This window comes from Ambystoma mexicanum, chromosome 1q (genome assembly GCF_040938575.1).
Source record: "Ambystoma mexicanum isolate Mex_15411 chromosome 1q, UKY_AmexF1_1, whole genome shotgun sequence".
Classification (NCBI taxonomy): domain Eukaryota; kingdom Metazoa; phylum Chordata; class Amphibia; order Caudata; family Ambystomatidae; genus Ambystoma; species Ambystoma mexicanum.
The window spans coordinates 193,171,469-193,193,493 of record NC_090922.1 but is presented as its reverse complement, the minus strand read 5'-3'; the positions used below and the strand labels follow the sequence as shown (position 1 = coordinate 193,193,493).

Sequence of the window (22,025 nt, the reverse complement as noted above, 5' to 3'; positions counted from 1 at the left end):
TATGAGAAAGGGTGAACGGCTGTGTTGTATATCGGAGGCAAGAGCATCTTGTGACTTTCCATGGCAACACGTGATTTCCTAAAGGCGTTGAGAGAGCAATTATCTCCCTCAGCCACGTGCATCAACAGCTGCGGAGTGTGCTTCAGTCTGTGCCGCGAGAGCATTCGAACTGACCATGGGTGTGTGCAACCTTTCGTTGCCAGAAAATGGACGTGGTGAACAAGACAGGGGTTGCAGTATTAAATGCCTGCAAACGTAGGTGACGCTCCGTAGAAAACATGGAGGTGTGGATCAGGTGTACCGTCCATGATTGGAAAAAAGTGAAAGGGGTAACCACGTTTTATAACAAAATTGCTAAACATTTTAGTGCATTGCATTGTGGGGCAGTGGAGAAGTATTGGAGTATTTTTACAGTGACACAGGAACTTGACTTACTGTAGTAATTAACACATCAAAGGAGTTAATTATGGAGTTCTCCCAGTACCACGTGGCGTTTCTTTCATATGTTATATCAACACTCCATTGGAATGGGATATTCCCATTGAAACTGGGGATTACCTTGCTGTTGAGTAACATGCCAATGAAATGCCCTATGGAAAAGCTTTCCATTGGCGCTGACTTGCCTTTTTATGAAAGTGTAACATGCCAATGCATTTTAATTAGGAAAACATTGGGTCTTACCTTGGTGCGGTAGGGTAGCATCAAGATGGAGATGCCACCTCAAGTGTGCAACCCGTAGAGTAGGCACTTACCTTGGTGTGTCAGCACTACTAGGATACTGGGCATGGAGGCGTGCCACTTTGCTGGCCATGGACTGCTCCCAAAAATAATGGCCTGAGCAAGGAGAGGGTAATTACAGAAGGAAGTGGACCATTACCGGTCCAGTATGGCCCACCACCATGTCATTATGATACTAAGCACCTGCGAGTGGCGGGCACCTAAAAGAAAATAGTTTCACAAAGGGGTGCTCACATTAGCCTCTTCATGAAAAGAAAAGCAGCCCAAAGAAAGATGGCCACCAGTGAAAAAGAGGAAAGAGTGATGGAGACCAAGGTGCATTTCTGATTCAGTGGCAGCATGACGAGAGAGAAGGAGGCTGGCACCTTCGTAAGGTAAGTGATGGGTGGTGCTTTGCTTTAGAAATGGGCCACATGTGGGGAGAGTGGTTGCAGGTTGCAGCATAGTGAAAGGGGGTCTATGGGGCGGTGTACTCTGGCAGCCAACTAGCCATAGGACTTAGTCGTTTCACCAGCAAATAATGCCCATGTTCCGCTAACACTAATTGGCTTACCCAGCCACCCTTTGTGCTAATTCAATGATACTCCCCTTGAGGGAACACTCAGAATTATGCAACGTATTTTCTTGATGTCACTGAATAATGGTTTCCTCAAATATACTTGGCAGACATTGCCAGTGGCTAGGAGTTTCACATTGGCATAGTGGAGTGCTCGTATGGAGAGGTTACTCCAGGAAGGAGTCTCTGGGCAACAAGCTTCCATGGCTGTGGTAAAGTAACAGCCGGAGGTTATGTTTCATTCAAACCTTTCAGCATCCACTCTTTTGATTTGCTAACGTCACCCTGAGTGGGACAGGTATGCACAGACCTGGGTCCTAGAGTCCCAAGCTACACTTCACTGATGATGCCCAATGAGGCTGAAACGTGTCTGGAGTTCGTCGTGGTCTCGTGCAGTAGGGATGTGAACGAGCAGTTCGTGCTGGACTGCCCCTTTTAGGGTGAGACAAGGCTGATATTCTTATGATCTTTCCCCTTCTGCAATGGAATGCCAGTCTGAAATCGGATGGTCTGGAGGGCGGCCCGAGTAATGCCAGAGGTCTGTTCAAAACCTTCCAGTCATCACTCTTCTGATTTTGTTGAGGAATGACAGGGGATTTACCTCTGCGCGTGAGGCAGGAATCTTGGCCTCTGCTGGCGGAATTGGGTCTTACCTTGGTGTGATAGAAACTGAAGTGTTTTGACACTGCACACTGGCGGTCCACCAGGAACGAGTAGCGTCTGCGCTCTTCCGTCAGGGCCGCCTTGTAACCATCTGCCACAAACTGATCCAGCTCGCATTGCTTCGTGCTCATAATCTCCACATACTGAAAGAAAACACAGAACGACATAGTTATGTCTGTTTGTGGAACATAGATGAAAGCAGAATGTAGACGGTTTAGTCGTAGTATGCAGTCCTGGATAAGAAGAGGCCCGCAGCCATTTGCAATCATTCCTTCATGCATGACAGGAAAATGGCGGGTCCTAGTGGCCAAGGCCACTTTATGCCCGGCCCAAGCTTCTTCATTTTAGTAACAACGCAACACCGTCATCAATCTTCCGTGTTTCTATACAAATGCAGGTTGTCTTTTACTCTCCACAAATGCATACAATCCTTAAAACAGTAATATTTTGAAATATCACACCAAGGCTAAAAGAGCAATAATAAAATGCAAGAGGTTAGCATAGCAAGTGTAGCTTGGAATGATGTAGCAAATTCTTACTGACGGTTTAGGGATGGCCCCAGGTTGTTCATGGTCAATCTGCGCTCAGATGCGGTTTCCGGATGTGTAGGCGCAAGGAGCCAATGGTATGGAAGCCCCTGTGCTTTTTCAGAGACGAGGAACATGGTATGAGACTGCAGGTTTTTTTCTCTTTGTCTTTTTATAATTCCTTGACTCAAGTCTGGCTAGACCAAGTTGTTTTGTACTGCGCTGAAGTCCAAAGACGGCATGAAGGACGGGACCTTGGTCAGCATTACACGGTCAAATTCATGGAAAGAGTCTGGGTGTATTAAAACCGTATTTTGTGATACAAGTATTATTAAAACCCGAGCCAGGGGCGTAGGAGACCCATAAAATCTGGGGGGGACAAGGGACACCTTGGGGACTTTGCTTTTTTAAAGAACTCGACTGTTCACAAAATTAAAATAGCAGTATGTATTAAATTACATATATCATCACTGTATAAAACAAGAGAAAAGAAGAAAACAACACCGAAGAAAATTAAGAAAAAGAAAAGCAGTTCAGAGTAAAAAATCCTCCCAGCAATGGACATTTAGAGAGATCTTTTACATTACTCTCACCTGCGCTTTAAATGCAGATGCTTGATGGAGTTTCGCCAGCCCATCCTATCCTATTCCACTTGAGCCCCTTTACAGCGGTCTATGGGCTGCAATCCTACCTCGGCACCAGGGTATTTACTGGATTTACATGGATAGCGGAACAAGCGCTGTTTGAATCTCGAGGCTTTGCTTTATTTTTTTCTGGGTCACCAAGATGGCTTATGGTTGCCACTATTAAAACTTGTCTACAATGCATTAGTCAGCTGGTGGTGGGTAACAAACATGCAGTTTTAAAACAAGCATTGGCAACGCCAACCATTTGGGCTTTAATGTAGGCATGGAAAAGGCACTTGCCAAGCACTGCCATAGTGGTATTAGGTACCCACTGATGGTAGTAGCTGCAAAATGGTGCAGGTACCTGGACACTTAATAGAAGTGCCTGGCAAATGCCCAATATGTATAGACAAGCAAACACTTGCCATTGCTGGTTTTAAGCAGGACTTCAGTGAAGGACATGCATAGTGCTAATAGAGTGGCTGAAGGCATCCCTGGCTAAGGCTAGTTGTATGTTCCCAGCTCCAATTAAGTTATTAAACTACACAGGGCTTCGTAGTGAACATCCCTAAGTCAGTGGCTTTATCTAAACCAGAACTGGCGTTGCTAAGATAGCCCAAATAACATGATGCTGTTTCGTAAGGCAAGATGCCACGCACCCTGGCACCAGCTCCCACTACAGGACAGGTCAGAGGTGAATATATACCTCATTTAAGGTTAAGCCTGACTTCAGACCTAGGCTGCAGGTAGGATTGAGTGAAAAGGGAGTTGATTCAGGAACAGCCTGCTGTGACTGCCTCTTCCTGGAGAGGAACAAGACAGGAGCGCAGATGATACTGGGGCAGTGGGAGAGCGTCGAGCCTGTGCTCCCACGTTCCCTCTAATAAATCCTCCCCATGTCGGCCTGCACCTGGGAGAGGGGGGTCACTGTGTCTATTATCAGGCCCAATCAATGCACAGACAGGTATGGTGTAGTGTATATATATGCGTTTATTTCAACAAACGACTTCTAATCACCCTCGTGCAGGCCTCGTGAGCATGGACACCAGCCGACACATGCAATTTTAGAACAAAAGGATTTTTGGACTTGGGGATTTGACCCCGCTATTACTTACCTGACAACAGTCGTATGGATCTTTCACGTTATCCACGGCCCTGATTTGAAAAAGACTCAGGCGAGCTGAAACACATGTAATCAACCTAAAGAGGGCTAATAAACTTTTTTGTTTGATTGACCATTAAAATCAAGCATACATATACTTAATGGCGCTGAGTCCTGGAGTTTTCCCTTCTTGTACTACATCCCTATCTTTCATCTGCACTCCGTTCTTGTTCCCATCTCTCCCCTCCCTTGCTCCTCTCTTTTTCTGTCCTCTGCACCCTTTCTACCCTTTTTCACTTTACAGTCCCACACTCTACTGCAGCCCAGTCCCTCCCTTCCCATTACCCCATGTCCAGCCCCCCACAATTATCATCTGTACACTTACTCAGCACTTTCTCCTCAGTCTTCAGAGCTCCCTCACTACTTACATTTCACAGGTTTTCTCTTGCACGCCTTGCATGACCAACCACTCCATATAGCTTTTCAGAATAAGCTGGAACATGCATGCCAGATCCATGACCTTTAAAGGGCCCATTGATACCTGCAAGCATTAACTCTTAAGAAATAGTCAGGAGCATGGATATTTGGAAGGGGGCACAGACAGAGAAGTCACTAAATCCCCGTACTGCCGAGGCTCTACCCCCAAAATTTGATTGCACTGCGACCACTCAAGTACGCTGGCAGAAACAGCCAGGCTGAATAAAACAGTGAAGCTTTGCCAAGACCTACAAAAGATTTGCGCTTGATTTCTTTTGAGAGATGCGCAGGATGGGCACCAAGAAATGGTTTATTTTGGGCAGGGACAGCGTTCAGGCCTGTGCTGATAATAGTTTGTATTATGGAATATAATAACACTTTGGTCATAGTGCTTCATGCTAGATGCTTTCAGCTTCTAGGCAATGCAATAGCAGGTATTAACCCTCATCTGAACGGTACTGAATTTATGAAAGGTTAAGTGGACCCAGCTGCTGCTGGGTTTGAAATAGAGATATGCAGGTAGCCCTTATGTCAGAGACCAAGCTTTAGGTGTGGTACCATCCAAACTTCAAGCAGGTGTGAGTTGGTGGAAAGAGGTGGAGGGGTGTGCCTTAAGTGAGGCCTACTGATATAAGAGCATACATGAAGTGTTTTCCCTTGCCTACCTTAGACATTACTATGGAAAAGAGGACACATCCCATGTAGCGGCCCTTCTTGAGATTGGCTCATCCTCATTTTACTTTATATGGTTTCATGAGGATTTCGTATGCTATATCAGGCTGATATCTCAGGCAGTGTCTGCACTTTGCAAGCTAGGCCTGGGGTACAGGGACATCTTGGAGAAAATCCAGTCTTTCCCAGATTGTGTGATCCTGGGCGAATCGGGTGACCCCCCACTGTGCATTATTTTCTCTATAGGTTTACTTGGCATCACCTAGAAGTGACTCAGTTGGCAGTGTACACTATAACGGAATCCCTCAATCGTAAATGTTCTAACAGAGTTTCTTGTTGCTCCATGTGTGCTAAGCATGTTGAGTGAGTGCGAAGAGGGACAAAGTGTCACAGCAATAGATGTCACCTCCAGCTTTTTTTTCAGAGAAACGTGTCAGGTGCGATCAGCTTGATCCAACTCTAAGGAAATAAACTAGAAACAATCTCAAAGTAACCTGACGGTTTAGGGGTACTAGTGTAAGCAGCAAAAATAATTATCATACCCTTCTCCTTAAAAAAGGCAATACATAATATATTAAACAGTGTTGTGCCTGGCATTTGTATAGAAACTGCATGTACATGTCAATACCGGCTCCCATTGTGCACCCTTGATCCTCCGCTGTGTCAGTGAATGGCCTCCGTGTTTTGTTTGTGCAGCCTTGCAAGCCCGTGTTGGCCAAAGCTTGGAGCTTAAATGTGAGCCCTGGCTGCCCATCAGTAAGAAAGAGGCATTGCAATGTGATGTTCCTCTTTGGCAGGGGCACACTTTCATGAATTGAAAAACCTGAGGGCGGCATGGCCTCAGGTTTTTCAATTCATGAAAGTGTGCCAACATCAGATGTACAGTTTCTTCTTAATGTTTCATAATGAAACATTAAGAGGCCAGGATTCCTCCTGATCAGTTTTGCAATGCACCACGCGTGCTTAGAAACTGTATACCTGACGTTGGCAATGGCACATTCCCTCTAGTAGATCCTCCCCATGCCACCCTGCACCTGGGAGAGGGGGGCCACGCCACTTGATTTACCTTATGGTAGCTGAGGACTCAGGTGGAGGTCGAGTCGCAGTCGGACTAGGAGTCTGTCTCACTCTGTCTCCTTCAATAACACAAGCTCTCACAGAGTCACTGGAGCACGTGTCTCTGCCTGGCTTCTCCTTCATTCAGGAAAAACAAAGGCTGAGGCTGCGCAGCAGTGCACTGCGCAGGCAGGGCACGTGCAGTTTGTCCCCCGGCCTGGTCACGTCCATTATGCGCAGGCACGGGGCACCGCAGCAGAAGTGTGCAGACAGTCTACTTTAACTTTTGCAAGCTGACATCGTATTTTACACACTGCAGATACTTGCCTGGTGTTCCAGGGACAGCTAAACCACCTGACCCTTCAAGATGGGCGAATTCAGATGTTGGTAGTGGTGATTCCATTAAAAGCAAATTAGATCACATATATTCTGGTGGTAATGAGGGATTACTAGTCCGCCCACCCTATTCTAGATTATGAAAAACCTTGGGTGTTTCGTGAGGGTGAAGCTGATCCCAAGGAGGGTGGCACCCCTCAAACGAGGTTGATGTGAGAGGTGTGGGGCTTACTTTTGGCACTTTCGTAAACACATTTTGGAGAAATCTTTATTATATTTTGACCAGTTTGTCAGGGGCTCAATGAAGCCATTCTAATCAGCACCATTTGAGAATGGCCTGAAGTACTACCTTGTAGGAAGCCTGCAGATGTTAATCTTCAACATTTCAATGTCTCTCATTTTACTGTTCTAAGCAAGATAAAGGACTCCGTTGGGCACATGTGACATGTGACTGACTCCTCTTCTCTACTGGTCTTTAAAAGGGACCAGTGCTTAATAATGGCCACCTGGGTGCATCGCCTATGTACAGGGGCTTCTTTCCACATAGGTTTACGCTTTATAAAAACCCACGCATTCATACATTACACAATTCCATGGCAAACATTTGAATGCCGTCAGAGGAACAGAAGGTTATGTAGGCACACCCAACATGTAACTGCCCCAGCCCTAGCACAGTCTCTGAAGTACCAGCATCTAGAATACTTCTGGAATATTATAAATCAGTTTTTCTTTTGCTGCCCACAGAAAGATACATGGACGCACCCGACCCACCTGACACGTGACTGCCTCTACTTCCCCAGCTGCGCCTTTCAACGACAGCATAAGAAATGTACGCATTTCAATTTTATGCGACACCCCCTCCACCTACCAGCGCTGTGCTGTAGTTCCATTATCCCCTCCCCCCTTCTCTCTCCCGGCCATGTATTGCCCCCAGTTTGTACGAGGCAGCGTATGCTGGTTCTCCAAATATTGGACTGAGTATCATATGGTGGCAGGAATATACAAAAGCGCTAAAATATCGTCACGAGGGGAAGATTTTTTCTTTTGGGACTAGGCTCATCTTTCAAGGTGAATAATTTGTTATCAAAAAGCTTCCAAAAATATTTCACAGGAGGCGACACAGTGTCGGCATGGCAACTGATGTGGCCAAGAAAGGACAGCAACACTGACACAGCGGACTGGCAGCAAAGAGCATACCCTGGCATTGACCGGCCGAGGGAGTGGGGGCATCTGTTGCAATGGCACATGCAGCTCTCCATGCAGAGGCGATGGAGTGCCGGGGAGGGGCAAGGCTGGCACCACTGCAGTGGAAGGGGGTTGGAGGACCCACAAGTGCCCCTGTGGCACTGCATGCAGCGGGAGCGGTGGGCAAGTCACCTTGTGTGGCAGTGCATACATTGGGGCCAAGGGGTGAAGGGAGGAGGCAGGGCCCGAAATGGGGCATTCGGGTGAAAGGAGTAAGAGGGGTGTGTGTTCTGGCATTACATGTGCTTGATGGGGGGGAGAGAAAGGCTGTGTCTTCAAACAGTCCGTGTAGTGGGGTGCAGTGAAATAGATGGGCTGTGTTTCGTCACTGCATGCAAGTGTTAAAGTGAGCTAGGGTGCTTGGGTTCTGGGGGTGCTTTCTTTAGGCTTTGCATGCATTATGTTGGGGAGTGTGGGTAATCTAACACTGCATGCGTTGGGGGAAGAAAGTTATATGGTGTGTGTGCTGGCACTGTATGCATTGTGGAAAGAAAGATGGGTTTTGCTGGGGCACTGAATGCGGTGGTAAAAATATTGTGTTGTCTGCCACTGCATGCGGGCAAGGAAGATAGAGCGAATGTGAATGGGGGGCAGTCAGCAATGCGCCCCCTTCCTCGCCACAGCTCTTGACTCAGGACTACAGCGACAAAGATACCGGATGAAAAGGTGTGTGTGTTCTGGCACTGTGTGTACTGGGCAGAAGGGAGAACACCCGGCATGCTCTGTTACTGCGGGCAAAGGGCGAGGGCGTTCTGGTCCTGGACCCAGTGAGGTGTTTTATGGCACCACAGGAATGAGAAACACAAACGTGACATTGAGGTGAAGGCGCTAGAGCAGGCGTCTTCAACCTTTACGTTAGCTAGAGCTACTTGTAGTGGAGGCCAACAGTGGAGAGCTACTAATGGCTGATATCGGGGTGGAGATATTTATAAACCTCCACATTTTTACCCATATTTTTTGGGCCCGGTTATTTCCCCTCTATAAAAGATGGAATAACATATGCCTTCATGATTATATTAAAAACTTCAAAATCTTCTTTGCTGTATTATTATTTATTAGTAGCTGTCTCAAAAAGACAGATATTTGTTGGACTACCACACAAATATCCTGTAATTTGTGTGCTGCTTCCTTTGCATTTTATGCAGGATTTCTACATGCTAGGCACACTATTGTTTTCCAAATGTGCATTTCACACTTCCATAAAAAAAAAAACAAAAGTAATTTCCAAATTGAAAAATGCTGCTTGTGTTCACTAGTTTTCTTTGAAATTTTTTTTTGTCAGACACAACACATATACTGTTATTGTGTGTGCCCCTCTGTGTTTTAGCAGAGGTTATATTTATAAAGATGGTATATGCTTGTCAAACTGGTTAATCACAAATAAATGCTTCTGTTGTGCTGACAGCAGTTTTTAGGAAATTAAACAGTGGGTTCATGGGTGGCAACTTTTCATTTTCACTACAGGGGCAGAAATATCCCCACCTTTGCCCTGAATATAAGCAAGCAAACAGCCCAACCTATACCCTGGCCAAACACATTTACACTTTTTTTATGAGGCATTGCAAAAAGTAATACGATTAACAACCTGTAGTTTTGAATATATAACATTTTAGCATCGGTCTGTCAACCTGCTGAGCTATCCTGGCAGGCTTCTACTGTACAGCGTATCTGTGGATCGCTTAATGTACTAAAAGTGGGTGTACCTGGTCATGGAAGTGATTTAAAGTGGAAATGTACAGTGTGGAGTTTGGAAAGAAGCCACATGAAAGAAATTGCACCATTTTGTAAATATTATTTTGAACATTTGCAGGCGAGCGGCAGTGCTACTGTGATATTTTCATTGCGTAGCCACAATTATCCTGATCCTGCCCCAGCCCTTCCGACATCTCTGTTAAACAAGAGCAGCTTGCTTAAGCAAGACAGTGTCGTGGGGGCGCACAAGGCCAACTGTGGTACTACATGCGGCCTGCAACTGATACTGACATCTGTCAGCATATTTACAAGCAGCTCCACATGGCACTGCAGCCAAGCTTCCTGCCCACAGTTGGGACAACCAGGGTTCGATCCTGAACATGGAAACTAGCCACAAAACACACTAGAATGTGTTTATTTTAAGGTACAAATTCTGGGGGGATAAAAGCTACTATATCCCGCCACTTAAAATTGTGGGGGGGATTTATCCCCCCCCATCTCCTCCATGTCCTATGCCCATGACCCAGCACAATTGCTATGGTGCATTTGCTACTTTTAAAGGCCTTTCAAGGCATAAATTTGTTTCCAAAAATTGATTAGCAGAGCATGCTAATTAAAATGTTCTTGATTAGCAAACAAACCCACTTCATTAGCAATGTTAGACTAATGTTTAAAAGTTGTTTGTGCCCAATACATAAAACAGGCAACAATGCAGCATTTTGTGTACCGCTGAAGTAAGACATTAGTGAAAGAGAATCAGGACTTTTAAATTCTTTAAAATTCTGGTAGACCTGCAGGTTTAGTAACTTAGTTTACCTACTCTACCTAAGAGAAGTGCACTCGGACCCATGGCAACAGATGACAAAAAATGTAAATGCGATTTCTGTAAAATGGTGCAAGTCACCAAAAAACCACTTTCTTTGGCACGCTGCTGCCACCCAGAGGCCATCCATGCACTGTGAAACTTTTATTTCACATTTATTGCGAACAGAGTAGATATTAAATAGTTTCAAAAGACCCCTCCAAACAGTCCTCGCCCTTCAAAAAATCTGCTTGAATATGCGATAGAAGGAATGGAGAAAAATAGCTACGATAAAAAGGCTCTGAAAACAGTTTGGCCACCTCTCATGTTTTGCGCTGTTATACAAGGCAATCATAGCCCTTGGTGATGACACTTGTTTCGGCTCAAAGCACCTTTTGCGAGCCTCAGCCGACACGTGAGACCCCGAAACGATGGAATCCAGGGTTTTAACCCTTTTAATTCAAAACTGCCTAAGAGGACTCTAATCAAGACTACAAAATAAGTATGAGCCCTGATTTGAAAAAGGTGCTTTGAGCCGAAACACGTGTCATCACCAAGGGCTAAGATATGACCAATTAAACTCAAGTTACATATAAACCAACTGGCGCATGTCTTATATCTGAGTGTGTTCACACATTGTTACTTTTGGTGGTTTACTAGGCTTTTTAACCACCCTACTCAGTGAAGACGCGACAGCAAGAGTGACAATTTCCAAGCGTAATAGACACACTGATATTAAGATAACCAGGATCAGTGTCGCCTAACTGACCAGCCCAGCAAAAGCCATTAGTCGTAATATACCATAAAGCAACGTGAGCACTGGAGGCTAAATACGGTGGATTGTATTGCAGCAGATCTGTAGATGTACAGACTGGATGGAACCGTTGATCACTATTTTGCGTACATATCTAGTTCATTTTGTGTATTCATTATGTAAGAGGAAGGAAAGTAAGACACTAAGTAGAGTGGATGGCGCAGCAGGCAGAGAATGGACAAACTAGGTGGACAATTGTAGTTTGTGGCCATCTCACTTTCAGGGTAGCTGGTATAAAGCAGCAGGCTGATAAGATAGAATGTACACGAGTATGGGTTCAGCTCATGGGTTAAGCACCAGTTGCAGATCGATGCAACCAGAAGATCACAGAACCAGGTGTGCGATCAAAAGTATGTGGCTGTGTATTCACATACATTTTCAAAAGTGTTAACTCATCTATATGATGCATATTCTCCAATAAAACGAAATCGAGTTGACACTGAGATTTAGATATACTAACCGAAACTTTACTGTAAAGCATGGAGACACTGCAGTGTTTTAGAGTAGCAATACTGTAATTACGCACTATGTAGGAATGGAATTGTATGGTGTTTAAAAAGTATAAAGTTAACACATACTGGTCTTTGCCAGACAGGATATAGTTGGTGTAATAAAAGTGTCATCCAGATTACTTCGAGCTTGCAATTATTTGAAGAACAATAATTCTTGATTAGCAGTCCCACACAGGCCTTTGGCACTTACGAGTGGAGGAGATGATTACTGCAGCGAACAGAGAAAAAAAGGCGAAGAGAGACCTGAGGGCAAGAGAGGAATGCAGGGTGAGCTGTGCTTTCATTGAACAGGTCAACTTAAATAGTTTTCTTTGCTACACAAGCGTACATTTTATTAGCAAACCTGCAGAATTGCATAGTAAATTGCTATACAACACTGCTTATTTTATGCTTTGTCTTTACATGCTGTGTCAGAGTGCTGAGGCTGAAAGGAGTGAGTGTGGGGAAGAACTGGAGGAGAGGGGGAAGTGGAGGATAATGTTATGTTGGTGGCACATATAGCCCTGTAAACCTCTTTCATTCATTCTCCAATCTCATCAGTGGATGCTGTGCTGCAAAGTCAGGAACAGGCCTGCAGAGCTGCTCTAAAGCCCAAAACTCTAGAAGGTCTGTGAATGCCCATTTTCTGCAGTAGGGGTTACTGAGCGGCCTTGGATAGCTCCTCAGGGGAGGTTGGGAGAGCCTTGGGTCTGCTATCACCAAATCCATTGCACCCTTTCAGCATCCCTTTGGGCTGTCTAAGCATCTGTGGGATCGTAGCTCTCTTGAGCCGTTGCTGAGCTCCTCTAATCTGCATTATTGCAACTCATGTCCAGCCTCCCTCCATGTGCTGTATTTACACACTCATGTTAACAGAGGGCAGCTGGGTGAAACAAGATAACACAGTACCAAAGAGGTTGCTGGTCAGAGATGTGGGATAAACACTAAAATTACTGAAGTGTGTACCCTAGATGTATTGTTGTTGACCTGCATGAATGTGTGTCTGTGTGCTGGTGGGTGTAGAGGGTGCATGAGGGAACTCTACACTACTTAGCGACAGTTAAATGTTTCAAGGACCCAAGGAACATGCTCAGAATAATGCTATAATCTAAAGGAAATGTGCATTCAAACATTTCTTCTTCGGGATAATGGTGGTGTAGTTCGGGTGTAGTTTGAGGGGAAATGGGCTGCTCCCGACAATAGATGAGGACAGTAGATGAGGGTGCATATTTGCTAGTTTGATGTACAAACCATAAAACATGTTATGTGAATTATGTACAATGAGAAACTCAGCACCTCTGTCAAATGATGACTGCAAGCATGTGATTTTATCATACTTGATCTTCTGAAGTGTGTCTACGTCTTGAAGGCAGTACATGGTAGGTTGCCCCATGTCAGGTGTGAAAATATCAACCACTCTTGGCTAGTAGGCTCACATCATTTTGGATTCTTCTGCTTGTAGTCCTGTATTTATGCTCTGTAATGGGATGCAAAATGATCCAACAATGACCCAAGAGCGCTAACAAAGCCAGGACTTCCAGACTTAATTTGCAAGCACTTTCTCAGCACATCCTTTCCAAACAAGAGTGTGAATGAAGTTGCTGGGTGTGATAAGTGGCCAATAGTTTTTCCTCATTACTACCTTACTACTACTGTTGTCCGGCGGAAGGGAACATATGAACCTGTGCATTTATGCAATTGATGTAGTATGTACCTAGTTACTAACCAATGGAGCGCTGTACAAAAAAGAGACCGAATGCAGAGAGAGAATAATGCCATCCCCCCTACGACTTCCTTACTTTGTTCCGAGACATTCATGGTTGTGGGGATGCTGATCTAGAACTGTCTGAGTCTGATGAACTGAACCCCTCCCAGTCTATTCCATAGGTCTTCCCAGACTGAAGGACTTTGACACCTTTCAGACTATGCCATTGGCCATCCTGGTCAGAAGGACTAAGGCACCTTCCTCAGCACTGCCAGAGATCATCCTAGTCTGAAGGACTCTGACACCCTCCTCAGCTATACCAGATTGTCCCTACTCTCATACACTCTGACACATCCCTAATCAATACTCCTAGTCAGAAGTATTCAGACATCCTCCTAGTCAGTATCTGAGAGCCTCCTAGACTGAAGGACTCTGCCACACTCTCAATCTATGCCTGCAGTCCCCCCATTCTGAAGGACTCCTGGCACCTGCCTCCTGGTCTGGAAGTCACTGACATTCTCGTAAAATGTGTTGAGGACGTCCTAGTCTGAAGGATAATGACACCCTCTTATTCTATGCTAGTGGCTGTTCTAACCCGAAGGACTCTGACACCATTCTCATCAGCATTGTGTGGCAGGAGATAAAACATGTTCTACTGTTTATCAAGTGACTTTAACCAAAGGGCCCAGGTGCAATCCCATTCACAACACGTATTAGCAAAGCCATCAGTGTGGGCGTGTGTGGAGGTGTAGGATAGGCATTTGCTAGGCACTGATATAATGATCCATGGTATAACGGTAGTACCTAGCCATAAGATTGCAACAGCTGCAAAATGAAGTGATTACCTAGGAATACGATTTCAGTACCTGCCAAATGACTCTCTAATATCTCAAGCCAAAACTGTTGCTTGTTTTTAACAGGACATCAGAGCAATGGAGAGATATACATCAGGGGGCTAAAGGCACACTTGCTTAATTCTTTTTTATTATACCAGTTATCACTTACAGCTGCAATTAAGCCATGAACTCTCGGTAGATTGCTAATATAAACACTGGCAGGCTAAAGCTTGATTTTACTACTTGATAGAGCGAGCTCAAAGAGGTCCCAGGGGTGTGTGTTTTGGGCGGGGAGGGGCAAGGAGTGGGTGGGAATGGTCATATGATTTAGCATGGCCATGGGCAGTCAATAGTTGGGTAAATAACCAAACAACACCCACAAACTTTGCGTCCCTCCTCACATGCCATCTCCCTCCTACTTGTACTCCAATGCAATAGTTTCAGCTTCTAAGTGGCACTTAAGCGCCACCTGATAACATAAGCTAAAAAAGGGGGCTGGAATTGCCTAGATCCAACGTCACATCATCGGACATTACTTCCTGTGTGTGTGCATTCAGAATGCTAATTAGACCCTCCCACACATATTCTTTTAGGGCTTGTAATTATTTACAGATCCTTAAGTTCTCCTTAAGTTCTGGAAGCTTCTCTAGACCTTGCCTTTCTCCTCCTCCTTCCCTCTATCTCTACCCTGCTAGTGTCCTCCTGCCTCTATGTCTGGTTGCCTGTATCACTCATGAGCCTTACTGGGACCAGGCCCTCCTTCGACCAGTCCTCCCCCTCACCACTTATACCAGCACTTGGCCTCAGGAACCCTTCCCCGACGAGCCTACTGAGTCGGTCCCCCCCACCTCCTTTGCACTAGCGGACCCCCGTCCCTTCTTCCCCGAGCACTTGCCCTCCTGGGCCTCCCTTAGCACTTGCCCAGCCCCAGACCCCTGTCTCCCCTGCACTTCTCCCTTGCCCTCTCCCTGCACTTCCTGTTACTGCACTTGCACGATCCGAATGTCACAAGACCTAGTAGGACCGTTACTGTTATTTTCTCCTCTGCGCCTCGCCCCCCCCCCTTTTCTTGTGGTGCCTGGAAACACTTTCTATAGGCACCATATAAATGTTCAATAAATATAAATAAATAAATATTGAGCTCCCTCGGCTCCCGTTGCAACCGCACACATGCACGCACGGACGAGTCATCTGATGGGAACCAAAAGAGACTGCGCCCCCGCACTCGACCGGGAGTCCCCCACCGGCTAAGTATACAAGGAATATCTGTGTCTTTCTTGCTATGAATGCAGTATGACCACATAACTCTTGTGTCCTGGTAACACAAAACAAAACGCAGAGTTAGGCCTGAGAATTGACTCTTAATTTATGAGAGGAAATTATGTTTTTTGGAGGTCAAAGGCCACATACCAATATCAAAGTATTTCATGATGATCTTAATCAGTGGGAAATTAGGATTATGGCAGCCCATGGCTGATTTTGCCTGGTCCCTATTCAGACAATGGGCCTCATTCCGAGTTGGGCAGTAAGGGATACCGGGCACCGGTAAGGAGACTGGTTCCGGTAATCCCTTACCGCCCAATTCCGAGGTCCCTTAGCGGGAACCGCAAAGGACGTGTGGTCGGACCACACGTTCTTTACGGGTCCCGCTAAGGGACATTGGCACTAATTACGTGCCTGCTATAAACAGGCCCGTAATTACTGCCTTCACCATTCACATTGAGCCCTATGGGGGCTCAAATGGGGAATGGCTGGTTGAATGGAGACTTACTGGGTCCTCCAGGGTCGGAATGACCCGGTAAGTCCCCATCCAACCAGACGGGACCCGGACCCAGCATTGACCCAGTATTGGAGGCAGCCATGGCGCCAATAGCGCCATGGCTACCTCCAATCTCGGAATGAGGCCCAATGACACAGCAGTTTGTTTTGATGACCCCGTGACGGGGCTTATCCTATTGCGTTCGGTGCACTGATTGAACACAAAATGGAGTGTTTTTATAGCCATTGGCTGAATCGTCTCTTAACACGATTGGACGTTATGCTAATAATGCACAAAACACATCAATACCGTTGTAAATCAATGCCATCAGAAGCTGGCATTTTTGGCAGCTGTGTTCTGGATAAGCCCCCTGATACTCGACAGCAGCAACACTATTCAGACATGATGTCTGCCTAGCCCCCCACTTGCGAGGTTGGCTTCTCCCCTCCGCGGTGCAGCAGGCTGGGCAGACAATGGGTTAAACACTCACTTCCACCGAATAAACAGGATGGCACCGCTGCAGCGAGGCAGGGGAGAGGCAGCGACCTGATCTCCTTTATTCTCTTCAGAAAAACAGCCAATCTCCCGCCTCACGACCACTCTTCCTCTTCGCGCAGCCCCCCTTTCGCCTCCCCACAGTGGCCTCGAGGAGGCAGGCCCTGATCCAGAAGTAATGGTTGCTGCAGTAACAGTGTTTACAAAAGGCCTGTAGAGATAATGCCCTGGGCCCTTTTCAGCAACTGCTGCCAAATGATGTTTTTTCCGGGCCTTTTTTTTAATTAAAAAAAACAGCTGATATTCCCTTTTCACATAATTAAAAAGTATGTTGAACTGGACATTTACTTGTAGCATATGCATGTGAGGTATTGTATTGCAACTTTAAATAATTGTCTCTCATAGTCTTGAGCTTAAAGAACGTGGTATGAGTCTAAGTGGATGCTTCAAATCCTAGCGTCCTCCTTTGCACAGCATCGTGTTTTCCTCGGCACATTACTTATCTCCTTGTATCTCAGTTGCCATGGATACCAAAGTAGCTACTGCTAGCACCTGAAAATAAGTTACTTTTGGGTATTTGTAATACTAGAGCTATCACCAGGAAACCGTGGCGCTCTTTACGGGGAATATTTGCGTTGTAAGAACAGGAGGTGCTGACAGTTTTGTTTTTGGGGTTTTGTTGAAACTGGATTACAGAAAAGAAGAAGACGTAATGGACAGGGGGTGTCGGAGAAAGTAATGTGTGCGCCACTAGGAGGTCTACTTTGCGCTTCATTTGCACAGTAAACATTTTTACAACCAGAGTTGAGACTAGCAAAAAGCAGGCGTTAATATCACCATGGTGCTAAGGGACCTTGTAATCAGGCGTTAAGGGTCGGCGCCGTTTACGGCGCCGTTAACCCCCTTAACGTCTGATTCGTAATGAGGCCCATTGTGTCCACCCTCGTTGGATTACATCCACATGTAAATGCCACTACCATGTGACTTATCCAGTCCACAGGCATTCAGCAGATTTGACCTACACTGGATTATCTAATCCCTCGTCTGACTACTTGGACGTCTAGACTGTTGTCCTTCTGTAACCCAATACGAGTCCACAGGTTACTCTGCATGTATAGTTATCCCGTCCTGATGAAGGCCGACAAAACAGCAGCTACACTAGCTTAGATCTTCTAGGCCGAAACACAGTTGTGTTGACGATAGGACTTTTGTCCCAGTGTTTCACTGATGCACTGTTCAGATCAGTGACTTTTGCACTTTGTATTACGAATGCACTTTTGTTTCTCATGCCAATTCTTAGATAAGGAACATAGAGAATGTATTTGTTGTGAATCTTTATCCAAATAGTAGTTTTTGGATGTACACTAATTGTGCCACGTTGTGTGTTATATGTAACTTGTTGAGTGTCCTATCATTATTGATGTATTGACATATGCTTTTTATGTATTAAATTTTGCGAAAACAGCATTCATTGTCACCATTTGATATTTGACAGTTAGGAGTAAGTGTTTGTCTGGGTTCCATAACCTTGCACATATAATAGCACCTCCAAATATTTCCCATACTCTGGACTTTGGTCCCTCCGTGGGCGTTCAACCAACAGCGCATTGGGACCCTAATCATGGTGGAAGGTGCTATGCAAATGACATAAACAAATTAATGAATTAATGTAATCTATAAAAATCTGCTTGAATAAAAAAAATACTAATGTGCACAGTGATGGCTGGTGATTTTTTTAAATTGGAAAGGGCGTAAGTCTGTCCCACGAAAATGCACTTGCGTCATGCATATCAAGGGAGTGGGAACCAACCAAGGGAGGTTTGATGGGTCTCTTCCTCTGATACATGTTTTAAAATAATGGGTTAAAATGGTGCATTTTACAGCATACGTTCTATGAAAAATTGCGTCAAAAGCCATACAGTTTGCATTTGGTTTTGTAGGGTAATACATAAAAAAATCCAATAGATGCAAGTCACAAACAGTGCACCAAGCATTTTGTAACTCATTTTCATGATGACTTTGCCAACACTATATGACAGTATAAAGGCATTTCAATCTGGCTGTGCCCATACATGTGCTTACAGGCTGCACCAATACATGCCAGAATGACCATTTAAGAACATGGTCTTTTTGCCTTTGCCAGTAAAATATGCCGTGCTGCAGTTAGAAAATATATCCATACTTGCTACACCAACGAATGCCAGTCTAGCCTAGTAATAACGCTCATCAAGTTTTTGTTAACGATGATGCCCATAAAAAAATGCCATGCCACAGGATGTAATCAGACTGACACAGCATTACACCCTTCTAGCCAAATAACAACCATCATGTTTGCTTTTACCATGGTGCCCAGTAAAAAAATATGTGTTGCCAGTGCCACTGTAAGTAAACGTAACCAGACTGGCTGCAGCAATACAAGCCAGCCTAGCCACGTAGCAAAAGTATTCATGTTTAGCAAACATGATAGCCATTACTACGTGGCTAGACTCGACTGCATTGCTGCAGCCAATCCTCTTACGTTTTCTACCTCTTGCATGGCATTTTCTTTTTACTGTACATTATATTTAAAGCAAACATGATACGTGTTATTATGTGGCTAGCCTGGCTTCAATTGCTGCAGTCGGTCTGGTTATGATTTTTGACTCTCGCATGAAAAGTAAAAAATGTTGGCTTTGCCAAGGCATACTGAACTCTGTTTCTGATTGTCCCCTACCACTCTTGCTTTAAGGCATTTACATGTGTGTATTAATTTGGTTACACACTGACGTATTGTCTCACACTAACTTCATCATGGTGATTGTCTATTGAGTGCAGGATGAGAATATAAAATGTAACTAAAATTTAACGTCAGTTTCTTTGCCTTATTTATTTTTTTATCAAGTATGATGTTTGTTTAATTAATTTCTCTGTGCAGCGATTTGGCGAAAGCGCTCTATAAATGCAAAAAAATACTTAAGCAATAATCCCTGAACTGGGAGGGCATTACCACATCAGTAAATGCCCCTAAGGCTCCTTAATGAAGGCCCTGGGGGCATTACCGTACGCAGTAATGCTCACCCGGCAAGGGGCTTATTGCCATTAGTATTCCAGGGTGAAATCCCTGGGATACTAATAGTTTGGACAGGCATTCAGACCTTCGCCGACTGGGGTTTCTGTTGAACGTGGCAGTTGAAGTGCGCATTAGTCTTGAAAGACTAGAAGGACCATTCAGGTCAATTGATATGGGGTGGGAGGGAGCCATGTTGGAAGGAATGCTTCCTGCTGCTCCATATCAATAGACCTGAATGCGCTGTGCAGACTTTCAAGACTAATGCGCACTTCAATTGCTGCGTTGTCATACTTGATGCATGAAGTAAAGTAATGGTGGCAGAGATGAGGTAAATGGTGGAATTGGAATGGAAAGGATCATTCAGGGCAGTCGCGTGCAAGACGCAATGACAGAGGAGGAATTACAGGTGAGGTAAGGCTCTGAAATGCACCAATGGGTGCGTGAAGGTAAGAATAAATATGGTGGGCAGGGTTCGTTACCCTGAGCAAAACCTAGAGGCCACACTCTTCCAGTGTAGCGCTTTATTATTAAAAGAGGACTATAGAGGGGGATCTGCAGCCTGGTTTATTTTGCAAAGACTGCCGTGAAAAGTTTCCAAGACAATGGGGGTCATTACGACGTTGGCGCTAAGGGGTTAACGGCGCCGTAAAAGGCTGCGGCGCCGTTAACCCCTTAGCGCCTAATTACGAGGTCCCTTTGTGGGACCCGACCTTAACGGCTGGTCTGGACCAGCCGTTAAAGTAGGGACCCGCAAAGGGACTTTAGAGGTAATTACGGTACCGCAATTACCGCCTTCCCCAGTCCCATTGAGCCCTATTGGGTAAAAATGGGAATGGGGAAGAGCCAATGTTCAATGGGGAATTACCGCCCCACCAACCTTGGAATGGAGTGGTAATTCCCCATTGAACATTGGCGCACTCGTTACAATACCGGCAGCAACCATGGTGCTAATAGCGCCATTGGTTACCGCCGGTGTTGTAATGAGGGCCAATATAAGTAGCGTTTTTATGTTAATTACGTTTCAGAAGAAGGATCAGATGAAGCGTTGATTTCCCAAAGCCAATCAGAGGCAAAGCCGAACTGAATTGGAGACATCTGAAGGCACTTTGCCTGTGTTTAGGCTACCGAGGAACATGTCAGAAATGGAGCATATTGTCTCACATGTCCCATTAGAACCATGTAATTATGAGTCCTTAGGATGCATGTTCCTGGACATTTAGACCCGGACCTTATCAAGGCATTATCAAGTGGCCTTCAAGTATCAATTCAATTCAAGCCATTCAAGTATCGCTCCTGCTCCCAGGCCACCCTGCCACGCAGAGATCCTACTTTCCTTTTGGCTATGGGTAGGAATATTTGCACTTGCCTTCACATTTGGGCTGAAGTATATATATCATTTACCCCAAGATCTCATCCCTGCAGTACAAGCAGTTGGGGCTCCCTGTAGTGAGGTCTGTACACAGACTCCAACCCCAGCTCTGGCCCTATCCGTTATCAGGCTCCAGACCGCGTTGGTAGGCACCCATCCATCCCTTCCCTGGAGATGAATGCACCTACCCTAGGCAACTGCATCTGTACCGATCAAGTGATTGGATACATGACCACCACGCCCAAATGGTGACGAAACAGCAGGAACTGTCCATTGACATCGATTCTGACCAGGCCTGAGAAGGATGACCCTTCTTCATGGCACCTGATTTAGTCAGCCCTGCACTTTTTGGATCCGTCTAGATGCAACGTAAACCCTTGGTGGCCACGCCGCTTTAACCAGGGCACTCAAACTGAGGGAGAAAGGCACCCCTTTAATGCGCCAAGCAGTCATGTGCCTGTTAGTTTGGTCTGAGTCCACTGTCACCTCTGCACCCCGTCTACTCTAAGGATTCCCATTGGTGGACCAGAATCAAACAGACCCTTAGGTGGAGGCCTACCCAAGGGTCAGAGCAGAGGCAGGAACAGAGATGATTTTGGACAGTCCTTACTACCAACAGACTTTTGTAGAGATGTTTGCCACCTCTCTGATTCTTGTGCCATGGCTCTGTGGCTGCAAGAGTCCCGTAAGATCATGATTTCAGTAACTGTCTGGGCCACTGTCTGAGCGGAAGAAGAAACGAGATAGTCAGGTAATGCAGTCTATTATCTGTCAGCCTCTATGGCACGCACCGACGATCTATGTAGCTGTTGGGTATGCGCAAACGGTCCTGACATCACCAGCAATGTCTGCCCCTTCTAACTTGCCCCCCAGAGTCCACATACGGGGACTGCCTTTGGAGTGAGCATTAGTGGTCACTGTGAAACCCCAGCATGGAGAACTGCACCCATGAGGGTCCACCCAGCAAAGCAAGCCCCCTGCTGTGTGTGCCAAAATACCACCTATACCTGGCCTT

At 45.5% G+C, this 22,025-nt stretch overlaps 1 protein-coding gene across 3 annotated transcripts in view; it reads right to left on the bottom strand.

Annotated features, from left to right (window-relative positions):
* Nucleotides 1-22,025, bottom strand: part of LOC138526452 (BAR/IMD domain-containing adapter protein 2-like) — a 451,265-nt gene that overhangs the window by 102,861 nt on the left and 326,379 nt on the right. For all 3 annotated transcript variants that reach the window (XM_069637240.1, XM_069637231.1, XM_069637221.1), the window contains exon 7: nt 1,948-2,100. In XM_069637240.1, the coding sequence (XP_069493341.1) occupies nt 1,948-2,100 (153 nt within the window). The remainder of the gene's footprint in view (nt 1-1,947; nt 2,101-22,025) is intronic.